Below are 16,225 nucleotides of genomic sequence, written 5' to 3'. Positions count from 1 at the left end.
GCCCTCCCTTCCCTGCTCTACCCCATCTCCCTGGCCCCGCCCCTGACCCCGCCTCTTTAGCTCCTCCCCCTCGGGGCCCCTACCTCCTCCAGCTACCAGGCCCACCCTATGCTATCTCACCGCAGAGGAAGAAGATGGCACTCGTGCTCCGGCCCCGCGAGTCGCCCTCCTGGCACAGAATCCGCAGCCCCATCACCAAGCCCACGATGCTGCAGCCCGCCGCCAGCATCATGCACGCCCCGGTCACCGCCAGCATGGCTGGGGAGAGCGGGCCGCATCAACCCCGCTGGCGCCGCTCCTGGCCACCACCCCCATCCGCCGGCTCCGAGCTGGGAGCAGAGTCAGGGTTTTGGATGGGGACTTGGAAGTTACATCGTGAGCGGCGGTTAATGTTGCAACAGGGAGGCAGGTCCCCGAGTTGGGGTTCCTGGTGGCCTGGTCACGGAGGGACAGCTGGATCTTAGGCTGAAGTGGAAGGGCTGGGGGCGGGGGCACCGCAGGATGTGCCCGGCTGTAGTGTCAGGAGAGGGGGCCAGCTGTGGTCAGTGCTGGGGGGCTGTCTGTCCAGTAGGGGGGGAGGGTCTGACTGCTGGGCGGCGGGGCCTCACTCTGGCAGGAGATGTTGGAGCAGGTGCCCCCGCTGCACTCCTGCCACAGGCCACTGTGGCCCCCAGAGTAGCGGATCCAGTAGTTGGTGGCCATGGACAGAATGGTGAGGATGTTGGCCAAGAAGCCCAGCAAGGTGCCCCCGCTTTGAAGGCTCCGCTTCACCCCCATGCCAGGGAGGCTGCTGCCGAGGACCACACGTGCAGGATTGGCCAACACTCCTCCCACCCCCAGGTCCCTGAGACTCCCTCCTGCATGTCCCTCCATATCCCAGATGACTACCCCTGCACCCCTGCCTGGTGCCCCTACTTCTGGGACCACCCCCCTCAGGCCCCTCCCAGACCCAAGACCACCTGCCCCCTCAGGCATCACTGCTTAGGAACCTCTGCCTTCCAGAGACCTCCATCCCCCAGTGGACGTGACTTTGGCCTGTCCCTTGCCTTCCCCACCACACACCCACCTAAATGACTCACCCACAGCTCCCAGGGCTTCTCAGACAGAGCCCAGAGGGTGGGGGAAGGGAGACTGGGTCTCTGTGAGGCAGCAGGAGTTCCAGAACCCCCTTCTCTAGTGGCCATTTAAAGAGATAACCACCCACCCACCCATACACACACACACACACACACACACACAGACACAGAGAAGCAGCTCTTCTGGCAAACTGACTGCTCAGAGTCAGGTGGCAAGTCTGGGGGACCCTGAGGGCCATGACATGGTAGCCCGTGTCCTAGAAGCTGCTCTTCCCTTGACCCCATAAGCTCTCCTGGTCCCCAGCTCTCTGTGCCCTCCCAGGCCCCCAGGCAGCCTCCTGCCCCTCCCTCCACTTCTCAAGGCCGGTTCTCCTGGAGAACTCCATTCTGCATCTTCTTGCCAGGTGAGCTCCAGTGACCACTGATGCTCTGAGGGCACCCACACTGCATCTCCAGCCCAGGTCCTCACCTGCTTCTGACCACCTCCCAGACCCTGACACCCAACCACATCCCCATTGATCTCAGCATCTTCCACCAAACCAGGGAGGACACCATCACCCCATCCAGCTAGTTGGACCACACCCCTGGGCACTATCCTCACCCTCTTCCTGCCCCTCACCCTACAAAGCCCTTGGATCCCTGAGTCCAGTTCCTCCCACCCCCTGAAACTTTCTGGCTCCTTTCCTCCTTTCCCTCTCATGCCCTGGCCCCAGTGCACCCTTGTCCTGTCTCATGTCCCACCTGTTGGATTGCCAAGCTCTTCTCTCCCCTTCAAGCCTCTCCCATGGGCCCCAGAAGGAGCTTTCTGGCACCCAGACCAGACGCTGTCCCTCCCCTGCTCACACCCTTAGCTCTCCATCACCCTCAAGAGACAGTCAACTGCTGGGCTAGAGATGCTGCCTCCTACCCGCCTCTCCATCCTCATTTCCCCTCCCGCTCACCTTCTACAGTGGACCACAAAGCACTATTCTCCATCCCCTGAGAACTCCCAGCCTCTCCACGCCTTCACCTTAGGGTCCCTCTGCCTGCATTACCTTCCCTCAGTATTTAGGTGTTCCCTAAACACCGTCTCCCCAGAAAGCTCACCTCCACACCACACCCCTCCTCCAGACACAGCCAGTCTTCCTGCCACACCCGCCCTGGGCTCTGCCTGCCCCCACCGGACTTGGAGCCCCTGGCGGGCAGGGCCTGATCTGACTCACCTCAGCATCTCCAGTGGGAGGCCCCGCAGAAAGGATGCACTCAGGAAAAGCCAGCTGAAAGAGTGAATTTGTTCTTTTTCTTTCTTTATTTTTTTTTTGGCTGCACCTCGCGGCTTGCGGGTTCTTAGTTCCCTGACCAGGGATTGAACCCGTGTCCCCTGCAGTGGAAGCACGGATTCTTAACCTCTGGACCACCAGGGAAGTCCCAAGAGTGAATTTATTAATGAAATGAGGAAGGCGCGCTAAGGGTGACAAAATCAGAAGGGGCAAAAGAAAAGAGCTAAAGGGAGAAAGACAAAGGGAAGAAAAGAGATAGAGGATGGAGAGACAAGGGCCCTGGGGCCAGGCCCGAGCCCACACTGGTTCCCACTCTGGTGGGAGCATCTCTAGGGCAGGGCAGGTAGCAGGATTGACTCCTCTCTGGGTGCCCAGTGTCATCCGCCATGGAGCTGCAGTGTCGCTGGCTTCTGTTGTGGTAGCGTTAACCTCAGAATAACCAGATCCCAGCAAATTTTTATTGAATGAATGAAGACACAAAGGAAAGAGCTTGCAGACGCTGGGAGTCAGGGCAAGAAGGAGAGCCAGCTGTCTTCATGGTTCCTGATGACGCCTTCAGAGAATGGAGCGCCAAAGTCGTCCTGTGGTTCACATAGCCTCATAGCCAGGCCGGTGGGCCCTGTAGTGAGCTCCCAGACTCAGGCCACCTGGGTTGGCAGAGAGAAGTTAAACCCTGGCTCCTGCCCTGCTCCCTCAGAGCCCCCAGCTGGGCCCCTATCCACCCATGGAACTCCCCAGGGCAGCAGTCACCTGCACAGAGAAAGAGGACAGTTGAAACCCAGCCCAGGTAGAAGGACCAGGAGAAGGAGGAGTCGATCTGGGGGTGTCCAGGCTGCTTCCACCGCTCGATAGTGTAGACCACCATGGCCACTAGCAGGGAGAGGGCTGGGGACGGAGACAAGAAGGATGGCTCAGCCCCTCCGCGAAAACTCACCAGGTCCCAGCGCCCCAAGCGCAGCCCGGAGTCCTTACCTGCGGCAAAGGCTATGAAGGTCGAGACAATGGGGCCGCGTCCAGGGGCAGACAGTGAAGGGATGCAGGACATGACCAGAAAGCTCACAGAGATCAGGCCCCACAGGACAGCCAGAAGGCAGAAGCTCTGTGTCACGCGGATATAGCCTGCTCAGAGACGGGACCGCTAAGTGCCCGTCCCCTCAGGCCCTTCCCCACCCCAAGAGAGACCGCTCCCCCTTACCTTCTACTGAGCCCTGATCTCCCCTTGGCCAGAGGCCCGAGTGAGACGAGGAGCTGGGCCCCTCGGCCACAAACCAGAAATTCGTGCTCAGAGCCACCAAGAGAGACAACAGGCCCAGGGAGCTAGTGAGCAGGGCCAGGGACCGGCAGGGCTCCATGGGGGCGAAGGCTGGGTTTCTGGGTCCCGGGTGATGAAAAGCCTGGTGATCCAGATTCCTGGGTCTCTGAGAAAGGAGGAAGCTCTGCTCCCCGGACTCCTGGGAGAGTCAAGCAGTTGGGGCAGCTGGGGGACCTGTGGTCCTTCAGATCAGACTAGTTTGGTCTCACCCAGTTCGTGGCGGCTGACTCGTCACACATCCTCTCTTCCCGGCTTGCATCGGCACCCGCCCCCCACCCCTCGAGGTTCTCCTCACAGTATATGGTGGGGGGAGGGCCCTGGAGGTGTCACATTGTCAGTGGTTTGGGTGGGTGGAGTGTGTCTCTACAGACGTTTCCATACCTCCTGCCCTCGGAGCCCTCCACACCAGAGGGGGCTTCCTGTAAGAGGTGAGAGAGAGGCTTGGGAGGCCCAGAGGTGGGGTGTGGTGAGTGAGGCCAGGGTGTGAGTTCAATGGGAGGGGGAGGTGTAGCCAGAGGGGACCGTTGGGGGATGCATCATTCTTTCCTGTGGGTTCTGCAACCTTCCGTTCTGGCAGACGGGGGCCCCAATTGTAGGGTCTCCATAAAAGGAGGGGGAAGGAGGCTAGGATGCTTGGGGCTGAAGGAGGAAGCTGCTAGGAAGCCTAGACTCCAGGTCCTGAGCGTGGGGACACAGACTCCCGGCTCCTTACTTAGAGCTTATGCCCAGGGCAGGTAAACAGCGATGGCAATTCTGAAAGTTTGTGGCGGGAAGACACGCCCACATCCTCATCTGATACATGAGTTCACACTTAGTGCTGTTTCGAGCAAGGCTTTCCGTCTGGTGTGCTTCATCAACGGGATCTGGGTTTCTGTGGTCGGGGAGTGGGAGTTGGGGGTCAAGGATGTCAGTGCAGGACTTTCTGGCCCTCCCCTCACAGCAGCATCAGGTCCTGGGCCCCACCTCAAATAGAAGGTGAAGGTACCACAGCCCAGGTAGAAGGCCCAGACAAACTTGACCTCTACGAAGCAGGAATGACCTGGGAGAGGACTTCTGTCCCGCAGATGAACTGAGCTAACAGTCCCAGGACAGCTGGCGAAGGGGAGAACCAGAGTGACCCAGGAGGCTCTGTCCTCTTCCTTGGTTGGAGACTCCAGTTTGCAGGCCCCCATCCTTCTCCCAGATGCTCACCAGTGGGGTAACTGGCCGCTCATGAGGACAGGCTCCCAGAAGGGGATCCAGGTCCTGAGCAGCTGGGGTGCCACTCCCAAAACGGCTCCTGTGATTAGCTGCCGGACCAGCTTCGGGAGGTCTCAGCCGCGGACACGTGGTGATCACACGCACAGAACCCACCTGAGATCTTTTTCTCTCTCTCTCTTTTTCTTTTTTGGCCTCACTACAAGGCTTGTGGGATCTTAGTTCCCCAACCAGGGACTGATCCCGGGCCCTCGGCAGCGAAAGAACGGAGTCCTAGCCACTGGACCGCCAGGGGATCCCCCCATCTGTCATCTTGACCCCATCCCAAACCCAACACCATCCTGACCGCAGGCAGCTCCAATCCCATCCTTAGCCCCATCCCTACCCTCCAACCCAGCCCCATTCTCGTTCCTCACAACAAATTCAATCCCATCCTTTTATTTATTTATTTTATTTATTGGTGTGTGTGTGTGTGCCACACCGCATGGCGTGCGGGGTCTTAGTTCCCTGACCAGGGATTGAACCCCAGCCCCAGCAGTGAAAGCGCTGAGTCCTAACCACGGGACAGCCAGGGAATTCCCTCAGTCTCATCCTTAACCCCAGTTCCAATTCCAAACTCCAGCTCCAACCCCAAATTCAACCCATCCCAATCCCCAAACCTAGGGGCTTCCCTGGTGGCGCAGTGGTTGGGAGTCTGCCTGCCGATGCAGGGGACGTGGGTTCATGCCCCGGTCCGGGAAGATCCCACATGCCGCGGAGCGGCTGGGCCCGTGAGCCATGGCCGCTGAGCCTGCGTGTCCAGAGCCTGTGCTCCACAATGGGAGAGGCCACGACAGTGAGAGGCCCGCGTACCACAAAAAACAAAAACAAAAAAAACGCCAAACCTAACCCCAAAACACAACCCATTTCTCAACCCCAACTCCATCCCTGAATTTAACCCCATCCCTATCTTCTCACCTAACCCCATTCTTATTCCCAAACCCAACTCCAAACTCAACCCCATCCCCAAACCCAAACCCATCCTCACCCAGATGCTTAACCCTCTCCTCACATCCATCCCCACACCAGATGGCATTTCCAGTCTCAACTCCAGCCCCAGTCCCACCCCCACTTCCTTCTTCATACTTCTCCCCGACCCTGTAATTCTTACCTCAATCCCAGCACACCCCCTCCATTTTTTTTTTTTGCGGTACGCGGGCCTCTCACTGCTGTGGCCTCTCCCGTTGCGGAGCACAGGCTCCGGACGCGCAGGCTCAGCGGCCATGGCTCACGGGCCCAGCCGCTCCGCGGCATGTGGGATCTTCCCGGACCGGGGCACGGACCCGTGTCCCCTGCATCGGCAGGCGGACTCTCAATCACTGCGCCACCAGGGAAGCCCCCTCGTCCATTTTTTATCTTCATCCAACCTCCAGGTCGAAGCCACTGGAGGACTGAGAGCAGAGGGGGGACATGATTTGAATCATGTTTTAATAAAAATTCCTTTAAAAGTCTAAAAACAATAAATGCTGGGGAGGGTGTGGAGAAAAGGGAGCCCTCCTACACTGTCGGCGGGTATGTAAACTGGTACAACCACTATGGAGAACAGCATGGAGGTTCCTTAAAACACTAAAAGAAAAAAACTGAAAAAAACAAAAACTAAAAAAAACCTAAAGAACCCGCTTCCCTGGTGGCGCAGTGGTTGAGAGTCCGCCTGCCGAAACAGGGGACACGGGTTCGTGCCCCGGTCCGGGAGGATCCCACGTGCCGCGGAGCGGCTGGGCCCGTGGGCCGTGGCCGCTGGGCCTGCGCGTCCGGAGCCTGTGCTCCGCAATGGAAATGGAAGAGGCCACAGCAGTGAGAGGCCCGCGTACCGCGAAAAAAAAAAAAAAAAAGGACGTACTGTGTAGCACAGGGAACTCAATATTCTGTAATAACCTATATGGGAAAAGAATCTGAAAAAGAATGGATATATGTATAACTGATTCACTTAGCTGTACACCTGAAACTAACAGAACATTGTAAATCAACTATACTCCAATATAAAATTAAATTTGAAAAAGAAAAAATGAAAAAAAATCCTTTAGATACTGTGTAGAGAATGGACTGCAGGGGCAGGGATTGGGTGGGGTGTGGGTAAGGGTTGAGGCTGAGCTGGTTAGAAGTCTGTGGCAATAAGCCAGGTGAGACATGATGGTGGCTGGGATCAGGGGTTAACCATGGTTGAACGAGAAGGGGTCCAATTCCGAATACATTTTTTTTTTTTTTTTTTTTGCGGTACGCGGGCCTCTCACCGCTGTGGCCTCTCCCGCTGCGGAGCACAGGCTCCGGACGCGCAGGCTCAGCGGCCATGGCGCACGAGCCCAGCCGCCCCGCGGCACGTGGGATCCTCCCGGATCGGGGCACGAACCCACATCGCCTGCATCGGCAGGCGGACCCCCAAACACTGCGCCACCAGGGAAGCCCCGAATACATTTTTAAGGTGGAGCCAAAACGATGTGCTGATGAATCAGATGTGAGACGTAACAGAAGGAAAGCTATGGAGGGTGTTCCCAATGTTTCTGGCTTGAGCAGCTAGATAAAAATGGACTTGTCGGGCTTCCCTGGTGGCGCAGTGGTTGAGAATCTGCCTGCTAATGCAGGGGACACGGGTTCGAGCCCTGGTCTGGGAGGATCCCACATGCCGCGGAGCAACTGGGCCCGTGAGCCACAACTACTGAGCCCGCATGTCTGGAGCCTGTGCTCCACAACAAGAGAGGCCCACGCACTGCGATGAAGAGTGGCCCCCGCTTGCCACAACTAGAGAAAGCCCTCGCACAGAAACGAAGACCCAACACAGCAAAAATAAATAAAATAAATTAATTTTTTTTAAAAAAAAGAAAAAAAAACCTTAAAAAAATTTAAAACAAAAATGGACTTGTCATTTACTAAGTTGGGGGAGACCATGGGAGGAGCAGATGTGGGGTGTGAGAGAGTTCAGGAGCTCAACTTCAGATATGTGAAAACTGAGATGCCTCTTCTTTTCAGGTGGAAATGTTGAGTAAGTAGTTGGAGATACGAGTCTGAAGTTATAACATGATTATTATTGCTAGAGTCAGCCGCTATAAATATGATTCCTGGAATAAGTCTCAGGAAATATTTCTACTTAAATAGGCCTCAATAAATTATAATTAGAGAAGAAGGCTTCTGTTGCTATTATTACTAGAGGAAGCCTCTATAAATATAGTATTTTGGTTATTTGAGGAGGTCCCAATAAATATTTCTAGGGAGTAAGCCTCTATTAATATAACAGTTCCTAGCCTAGGCTGTAATAAATATTCTTATTGTTGGAACTAGCCTCCCTAAATAGTCTTATCATTTCATGATAAGCTTTAGTAAATCTCATGGCAGTTGGCACGAGTTTGTTGAATGAACTAATGAATGAGTGAGTGAAGAGAAGATCAAAGTCACGAATGATGGATGAAGAGGCAGTGCAGGACGAGGTGCAGATCAGACTTCTGGTGTTTCTCCCCGGAAGGGTCCATCCAGGGAGGGGCCAGGAGGTTGGGAGAGCCAACTGGAGATGGCACGAGTGGGCAAGGAGGTTGTTTTTCCACAGTTGTTCCTTTTTTTTTTGGCTGCGCTGGGCAGTTAGCATGTGGGATCTGAGTTCCCAGGCTGAATTCGCTCAGTGGCGTTCTGGAGGGCTCCGAGGAGCTCTGGTTGTCTCAGCACAGAAAGAATTCAGTGAGAGGCAAAGTGATGAGATAAGAAGCGATTTATTAGATTATGAGAATAGGATGCTTGTGAGGCTTACAAGTGGGTGGGCGAGAGGGTGCCTCCCCGAGAACTTAGTGGGCTCCTGTTTTATAATCAAAGGAAAAGTGGGGAGGGGGAGAAGACCACCTCCTTCCTCATTCTTGAGTAGACGTCATGCTTCCATCGTCAGCTCCGCCTCCAGGTTGGGCAGGGGAGTGTTTTTGTCCCTACATGGTCAAGCCAGGACTGTCATGGCACTACGGAAAAATTATTTCAGGTCTCAGTACAATGAGGGTCTTTCACTTTGAAATATCACCTTTCCATAAATTATTGTCTTGTATGTGTGCAGAGAGAACGTCATGGGGGTTACTGAGCTCACTGGGCAGGATGTGGGTCTCACGCCACCATTGCTTTATTGTTTGGGGCATGGCTCATGCTTCTGTTGCTTGGTTTTGTGGTTAAGCAAACCTGCTTTCTTAAGTGATCATTAACTTATAGGGGTCTCCCATACTTTTTCTTTACTTACAATCCCCTAGTGTAAGTAAATCCTCTATTTAACTAATCCCCTATTTAATTACCTACTTTGTCCCTTTATTCTGTCCCTATCATGACCAGGGATAGAACCCATGCCCCCAGCATTGGGAGTGTGGAGTCTTAACCACTGGACCACTGGGGAAGGTCCACAGATCTTTTCATTTATCGTGTTATCCTACTGTGATATTATGTTTTATAATAAATATATATTGGGTCTTTGTCCCCAGTTCTGGCATAGGGATCCTAAAACTCTTGGAATTTCCTAAGTTGTGAGAGGAAGGGGAACCAACCACATGATTAGAGGGTCAGAAATTGCAGTCCCACCCCTTGACCTCCTGGGAGGGGAGAGAAGTTGGAGATTGAGTTCAACCACAAATGGCCAATGATTTAATCAATCATAACTATGTAATGAAGTCTCCAGAAAAACCCAGAAGGAGAGGATTCAGAGAGCTTCCGGGCTGGTGAACACGTGCTTTCTGGGGGAGAGTGACCTACTTGGAGAGAGCATGGACGCTCCACACCTCTTCTCACTTACCTTGACCTGTGAATCTCTTCCATCTGGCTGGTTTTTGTTTGTTTGGTTGGTTGGGTTTTTTTGCGATACGCGGGCCTCTCACTGTTGCGGCCTCTCCCGTTGCGGAGCACAGGCTCCGGACGCGCAGGCTCAGTGGCCATGGCTCACGGGCCCAGCCGCTCCGCGGCATGCGGGATCTTCCCGGACCGGGGCACGAACCCGTGTCCCCTGCATCGGCAGGCGGACTCTCAACCACTGCGCCACCAGGGAAGCCCCATCTGGTTGTTTTGAGTTATATCCTTTTATAAAAAACTGGTGATCTAGTAAGTAAAATGTTTCCCTGAGTTCTGTGAGCTGCTCTAGCAAATTAATGGAACCCAAGGAGGGGGTTGTTGGGACCTCTAGTCTATTGCTGGTTGCTCAGAAGCACAAGTGACAACCTGGGCTTGTGATTGGCATCTGAAGTGGGAGGCGCGGTCTTCTAGGGCTGTGTCTTTAACTTGTGTGATCTGACACTTTCTCTAGGTAGATCGTGTCAGAATTGAGTTATTCGCTTGGTGGTGTGGGGAAGAAACACACCCATCAGAATTGGACCTACACGTTGGTTTTCTAGCAGTTGAACCCAGGGACTTTCCTGACGGTCCAGTGGTTAGGACTCCGCACTTCTACTGCAGGGGGCCCAGGTTCGATCCCTAGTGGGAGAACTAAGATCCCACACCTCGAGGGGTGCAGCCCAAAAAGAAAAAGGTGAATCTAGTAGGGTGAGGACTGTGCAATTTATCTCTGTGCCCATCTCTCCTACAGGAACTGAGCAGGCAGGCCTACTATAATGCCACCACCCCTGCCCCATTCACCACACTTCACCCCTCTTTCTCTCCACTCGAACGCCTCAGGGACCACACTTCAGTAGTTTCCGTCAGTTTTATTAAACTCCAAAAAGTCTCTCTAATGGATATTCCGTTTCTCTAACAACCCCCCTGGTGGCTGGGGCCTTGGGTCTCCTCAACTGCCTCCACCAGGCCCCAGGAACCAGGATTTCAGGCCTCTAGACCCACCGCCTCCTCTTCAGTGACCTGACTTTGACATCCAGATGAAGTCGGGGCACACATTTGGGTTCAGCGGGGAGTGGACAGGCGCCGACATTCATTCATCCGGTAGGCACACATGTAGAAAATTCCTGCGCGAGAAGAGATCCCGGTTGACCCCGCCCAGCCCCCCATCAGCCCTCCCAGCCCCTGCTCCCAGCCCCAGACACCGACACAGCATCCCCTTTCTCCCTGGTGTCCACAGGGCTTGGAGTCTGCCTTCTGGTTCAGTACCAGGGGCGCCTGTGTGGGACCCCCCCCATCATCTCACCCGGACACTGGCCTTTCCACCCCCAAACCCAGTACCTGCAAAGAAGGTCATGAGCAGAGCTACCCAGCCCAGGATGTAGGACCAGGAAAAGCGCCAATCCCCGAAGCGGCGACCGAGGAAGCTGACGGTGACTCCAGTGTAAATGGCCAAGGCCAGCAGGACGAAAAATGCTGGAGAGAGAGGTCGGGGGTGGGGGTGGGGGAATGGGGATGGGGGCGGGTTTGGAGATGGGGGTGGGAATGAATAAATTGAGAAGGGGGTATGGGTGCAGGTAGGGATAAGGGTGAGGATGGGGGTTGAGTTGAAAGTGGGAGTAAAAATGAATGAGGGGTAGGCTTAGGGTGGGAATGGTGTGGGGTTGTGTTGCGTCATAAAGAATCTGACTGGTCTTTGTCTCTGGTTCCTGGGAGGGAAACTCTAAATCCTTGGAATTTTCTGAGTACTAGGAGTGTCTTTGTTGTTCTTGGATCACACCTGAGTTTATGTTGATGATCAGAGGTGACTCAGGGATAGCAGCTGGTCAGCAGAAAGACCAGCCGTGGGAATAGAGGGTTGGGGCTTTGAGCCGCTTGGGATCAGTCCAACCTCTGGGGAGGAAAGGGGAGCTGGAGTTAGAGTTCAATCCCATGGCCACTGATTCATGCCCTTGTAATGAAACTCCAGTAGAAATGCTGGATGCTGGCGGTCACTGGAGCTCCCTGTTTGGTGAATGCATGGATGGGCTGACGAGCCCTAATTCTGCAGGGAGAGTGCATGGAAACTCCACGTTCAGGACCCCTCTCCGGCTTCACGCTATGCATCTCTTTAGCTGGCTGGTCTTGAGTTGTGCTCTTTATAATAAAACTGTAAGTATTGTTCTTTCCTGAGTTCTGTGAGTTATTCTAGCACATTTCTGAACCTGAGCAGGTCCCGGGAACCCCTGAATCTGTAGCCGATTGGTCAAGAGTACAGGTGAGCTGGGGACCCCACTTGCAGCTGAAGTAGGGGCAGTCTGGTTGGGAACCGTGCCTTTAAACCTGTGGGGTTTGAGGCCACCTCCGGTGGTTAGTGCCACAATTGAATGGCAGCACACAGAGCTGGTGTCAGAACTGACTGGCATTAGAAATAGTCCTGAAGTTGTCGTCGAAGGTGGAGGGGGGATTTGGGTGCGGGTGGAGTGGAGTGAGGAACAGTGGGGAATGGAAGTGGTGTTGGGGGTAGAGCTGGAGAGGGAGCTGGGAGGGGGCAGGTGTAGGGGGTGGGTCACTCACTGGAGGCGAAAAACACGATGCCCGCAGAGAAGGGCCGGGAGAAGCGGGTGAAAGTGGGCTGCTGAGCGAACGCCATGATGCCCATGATGATGCCAGAGGTGGCGCACAGGGAGGACAGGATCATGAAGGCCCGGGTGGCATTCCAGTATGCTGTGGGAGCACCCCACAGTCACTCCTGTGCCTTCCTTGCCCTCAGTGGTGAAGGCTGCTACCTCTGAGGGCAGGAATGCCTCACCCCTCTCTGTATTCCTGACCTAGCCCCTCCTTCACCTCTCTGAAAAACCCTTCCTCTTCACCTGGCAGACTCCTATTCATCCTCCAAAGCCCGGCTCCCAGATCCCCTCCTCTGGGAAGCATCCCTTCTCCCCTCAGGCACCATCCTCACTCCCTGCTCTGGGTTGAGACTCTCTTTGCCTGTTTCCGTCTCCAGCCTGATTGCTCCCTGAGGACAGAGACCTGGTCGACTCTACACCACAGACACCAGCAGAGGTTTGATTTGCACATGGGCCTGGAGAAATGCTTGTTCAATGAATGAATGAGTGAGCGAATGCCGATTTCCCATATCCTCCTGCTACTCTCTCTCTATCCTCTCTCCCATGCTCCCTTTCCCTTCCTTCCTACCACTTACCCATATTTAGAAATGTCCCATTAATTTATTTCTAACTTGTTTATGATGTCTCTCTCTCTCCGCTGAGTTCTCAGCTCTGCGAGGGCAAGGGCCCGGCTTTCTCACTCACTGCTGTATCCCCAGCACCTAGTGCCTGGCCCGTAATAGGTGTTCAAGAAACATGTTGAATGAATGGAGATGCCCTGGGAACACTCATCATGATCTCACCTCCCATTTGGCAACTCTCAAGTACGCGCCAGGCTCTCTTCCCATATATGATCCTATCTATTCTTTCCAAGAGCCCTATGCTCTAAGTAACATTTTCATGACCATTTTTCAAGTGAAGGAATGGAGGCTCAGAGAGGTGAAGCGATTTGCTCAAGGTCCCGTAATTAGCAAAAGGACTGGAGTTGAAAGCCAAGCTCCACGCCCTCCGTCTTAACCGCGTTGTTATTCTGTCTCTCCAAGAACCCTTGACAATTATCACCCCGGGCAGAACTGGGATCCTGCCACTGAAAAAGCCTTAGATCTTTGCAAAATGCAGTCTTTTGTCTTGTGAAAGTCTAGGGGAGAACAATTCCTGGATACTTCTCCACGGATGTTGTTATGGGCTGCTGGGTTGCGTTGTGTCTCCCCTTTCAAGTTCATATGTTGAAGTTCTAACTGCTCCCCCCTCCCCCCACTGCCTCGGAATATGACCTTATTTGGAAATAGGGTCTTTGCAGCTGTAAGTAGTTAAGATGAGGTCATACCAGAGGAGAGTGGATTTCTAATGCAATATGATTGGTGTCCTCATAAAATGGGGACATTTGGAGACAGGCACAGACAGGCACACACCCAGGGGAGCATCACGCAAAAATGAAGGCAGAGATGGGCTGGCGCACTTACAAGCCGAGGAAAACCAGAGATTGCCGGGCAGCCACCAGAAGCTAAGAGAGAGGCAGGGAACAGATTCTTCCTCACAGCCCTCAGAAGGAACCAACCTTGCAGAGACCTCGATTTTGGACTTCCAGCCTCCAGATCTGTGAGGCGATAGATTTCTGTTAAGCCACCCAGTTTGTGGTACTTGGTTACGGCAGCCTTAGAAAAGGAATACACGTGCCTCTGGGTATTTAAAAGTCTGGAGGACTTATGGGGGATGTTATAGCCTATTTCTTTCCCATGGTTGGGCTAATGCAGGGGTGGAAAACACAGATGCCTCTGAGGCTTCGCTGCAGCTGTGAATAAAGGCAGGAGACAGCAGGCTGCATGGGGAACACGTATGTACCAGCGATCAATGATCAGCTTCATCTTTAGATAAAACCTTCCCTATTCGAATCACAGTGCGGTTTCTGTCTCCTGAGGGGCCCCTGACTGGTGTACCCCATTTGAAGGGGGCATTTGCTTCTCATAACCAGCTGACCACGGGCCTGGAAAAGACAGGCAAAGCTGGATTATTCAAGAAGAGCTGCAAGTCCAGATTTTAATGTAAAAATCTCCAGATTTTTAAAATACTGGTAATGACTTTGGAAACTTTAAAAATGCTATGCATACGCGTCCTGGGTTGGGTTTGGCCTCTGGGAAGCAAACCCAGGACTCCTGCTCTAATTTTGGTGATCGGATTACGTCAGCTATACGAGGGATGAACAAATTAAACCTGCTGTTTGGACAAATACCCAAGAATCAATCGGGGTGAGGTATGTCCCTGAGGCTCTCAGTCTTGTGGTCATGAAGATATCAAATGAAGTTGAAGACCTCCATCCAGCCTCCCTCTCTCCCATCCCCAGCAGAGGGAACTCAGAGTGTCTGGTGGTGTTCCCAGTCTGAAGCAGGAGGAATGGTAGAAGTGTGACAAAGGACACAGCCAGAAATGAAAAGGATGTACGAAGTCAGCCAGATGGGGCTCTGAGACTGGTAGCCCAGGGCAAACCTTTCCACTTCTCCCTGTCTCAGTTTATCCCTCCAGCAAATGGGTAGGTTTGGTAAGATGGGGTAGGTGAAATCTGCCACAAGCCTGTCATCTCACAGGGCTCAGTGAGGGTTGGCTCCTCTTCCCAACCCCCTCCCCAGAAGAATTGACTTTTTGAGGTCAAGTATCGTGTCTTAATTCATGGACACAACGGAACAGCCCTCTTAGTGTTGTTGGGACACCGAAGGGAGTTAATCCAGGCAAAGGGCTTAGAATAGCATGTAGGACACAGTAACAATACATGCCAGTTATTGTTATTATTATTACTACACTATGATTGGATACAGATAATATAGAACATGTGATATACTATGTATTATTAATATATTATATAATGTATATTGTATAATATATATTATGTAATATACTATACATCTCTATGCATCTCTCTTTCCATATATATGCATGTATATACATTTGACCCTTGAACAGCACAGGTTTGAACTGTGCAGGTCCACTTACGTGAGAATTTTTTTCAATAAATACATACAGCATCTGCGGTTGGTTTAATCCCCAGATGCAGAACCACCGTGGATACGGAACCGCGGATACGGAGGGCCGACTATATGGCTTGAGCATCCGGAGGCTTTGGTATCCACGGCGGGTCCTGGAACCAATTCTCTGTGGCTACTGAGGGACTGAGGGAAGACTGTGCATATATACAAATATATATGTATATGGAAAGAGGCACGTAGAGGTACATAGTATATTATAATAATATGTATTATATAATATAGATTGCAGGAATCCTATACTGTAAGTACTATTTTTATCTCCATTTTTACAATATATAATGTATTATATACACGTATATATCTATATACACATATACACACACACATATATACATATACACATATGTTACATGGCTTGCCTCACAGCAAGTATTAAAAAGTACCTCATCCAGTGTTAGCAAACTTAGGGTCCGTATTGCTTCTGTAACCTCCTGGTACCTAATATAGTTCTTGACACCTAGTAGATATTTAGAAAATGCTCTTCTGATAACCCCAGCCCCAACTGCTATACCTGACCTCTATTTCATGCCAGGAAATGTCACCTCTCTACTTAACCTCTAAATCGGTACATCCTGTAATTGTACTAGAAAAAAATACTGAAATCCCAGTTCTGCCCCTTCCACGCTGAGTGACCTTGGGCCGGACGCTTTCCCTCCCCGAGCCACAAGGTTCTCCACCTGCAAAACAGGTGGCCTTTCCACTGTAAGGTTCTGCCCTGTGTGAGGCTCTGACCCCAGGCACAGCCCAGACCCTGCCCCGGAGCCTCACCGATGCTCTCCGTCTGCAGGTAGCACTTGCTGCCCAGGCAATATCGCCACAGGCCCTGGTGGGCGAAGGCCCCCGACAGCCGGTACTGCATCCAGTGGTCTGTCGCCGTGGCCACCACCAGGAGGATGGTCCCCACCCAGGCGCAGAAGAGGCCGCCACCCATGAAGCTGTACAT

The 16,225-nt window shown here is 53.1% G+C and overlaps 3 protein-coding genes and 1 long non-coding RNA gene across 9 annotated transcripts in view; 1 reads left to right on the top strand and 3 right to left on the bottom strand.

Annotated features, from left to right (window-relative positions):
• CLDND2 (claudin domain containing 2) overlaps positions 1-792 on the bottom strand; it is a 1,470-nt gene extending 678 nt beyond the window's left edge. The window contains exons 1-2 of the mRNA XM_067719330.1: positions 609-792; positions 121-258 (exon numbers count right to left, since the gene is read on the bottom strand). Of these exons, the coding sequence (XP_067575431.1) occupies positions 121-258; positions 609-777 (307 nt within the window). The 5' untranslated portion in view covers positions 778-792. The remainder of the gene's footprint in view (positions 1-120; positions 259-608) is intronic.
• Positions 1-11,141, top strand: part of LOC137214931 (uncharacterized) — a 13,045-nt gene extending 1,904 nt beyond the window's left edge. The window contains exon 5 of one of the 3 annotated variants that reach the window (XR_010939091.1): positions 10,897-11,141. This is a non-coding gene — a long non-coding RNA (uncharacterized lncRNA). Of the gene's footprint in view, positions 1-125; positions 537-7,302; positions 9,863-10,896 lie in introns of those variants that run through there. The other 2 variants (XR_010939092.1, XR_010939090.1) reach the window with 2 other exon arrangements.
• Positions 2,711-3,884, bottom strand: NKG7 (natural killer cell granule protein 7). Of its 3 annotated transcripts, XM_067719257.1 has the most exons (4): positions 3,531-3,871; positions 3,308-3,454; positions 3,086-3,220; positions 2,711-2,982 (listed from the first exon to the last, which is right to left on the bottom strand). In XM_067719257.1, exons 1-4 carry the CDS (start codon positions 3,685-3,687, stop codon positions 2,924-2,926), a joined length of 498 nt encoding a protein of 165 aa, XP_067575358.1. In that variant the 5' UTR covers positions 3,688-3,871; the 3' UTR covers positions 2,711-2,923. The 3 variants fall into 3 exon arrangements, with proteins under 3 accessions (XP_067575358.1, XP_067575357.1, XP_067575356.1); XM_067719256.1 differs by having other exon boundaries at positions 2,711-3,220; positions 3,531-3,883; XM_067719255.1 differs by having other exon boundaries at positions 2,711-3,454; positions 3,531-3,884.
• On the bottom strand, positions 10,722-16,225 carry LIM2 (lens intrinsic membrane protein 2). Of its 2 annotated transcripts, none has more exons than XM_067719299.1 (4): positions 15,916-16,225; positions 12,213-12,362; positions 10,998-11,132; positions 10,722-10,783 (listed from the first exon to the last, which is right to left on the bottom strand). In XM_067719299.1, the coding sequence occupies exons 1-4, from the start codon at positions 16,223-16,225 to the stop codon at positions 10,722-10,724; spliced, it is 657 nt and encodes a 218-aa protein (XP_067575400.1). The 2 variants fall into 2 exon arrangements, with proteins under 2 accessions (XP_067575400.1, XP_067575401.1); XM_067719300.1 differs by having other exon boundaries at positions 16,051-16,225.

Source organism: Pseudorca crassidens, chromosome 20 (assembly GCF_039906515.1).
Source record: "Pseudorca crassidens isolate mPseCra1 chromosome 20, mPseCra1.hap1, whole genome shotgun sequence".
NCBI classification, from domain to species: domain Eukaryota; kingdom Metazoa; phylum Chordata; class Mammalia; order Artiodactyla; family Delphinidae; genus Pseudorca; species Pseudorca crassidens.
The sequence above is the reverse complement of the archived record's forward strand: the minus strand, read 5'-3'. Positions and strand labels throughout refer to the sequence as shown.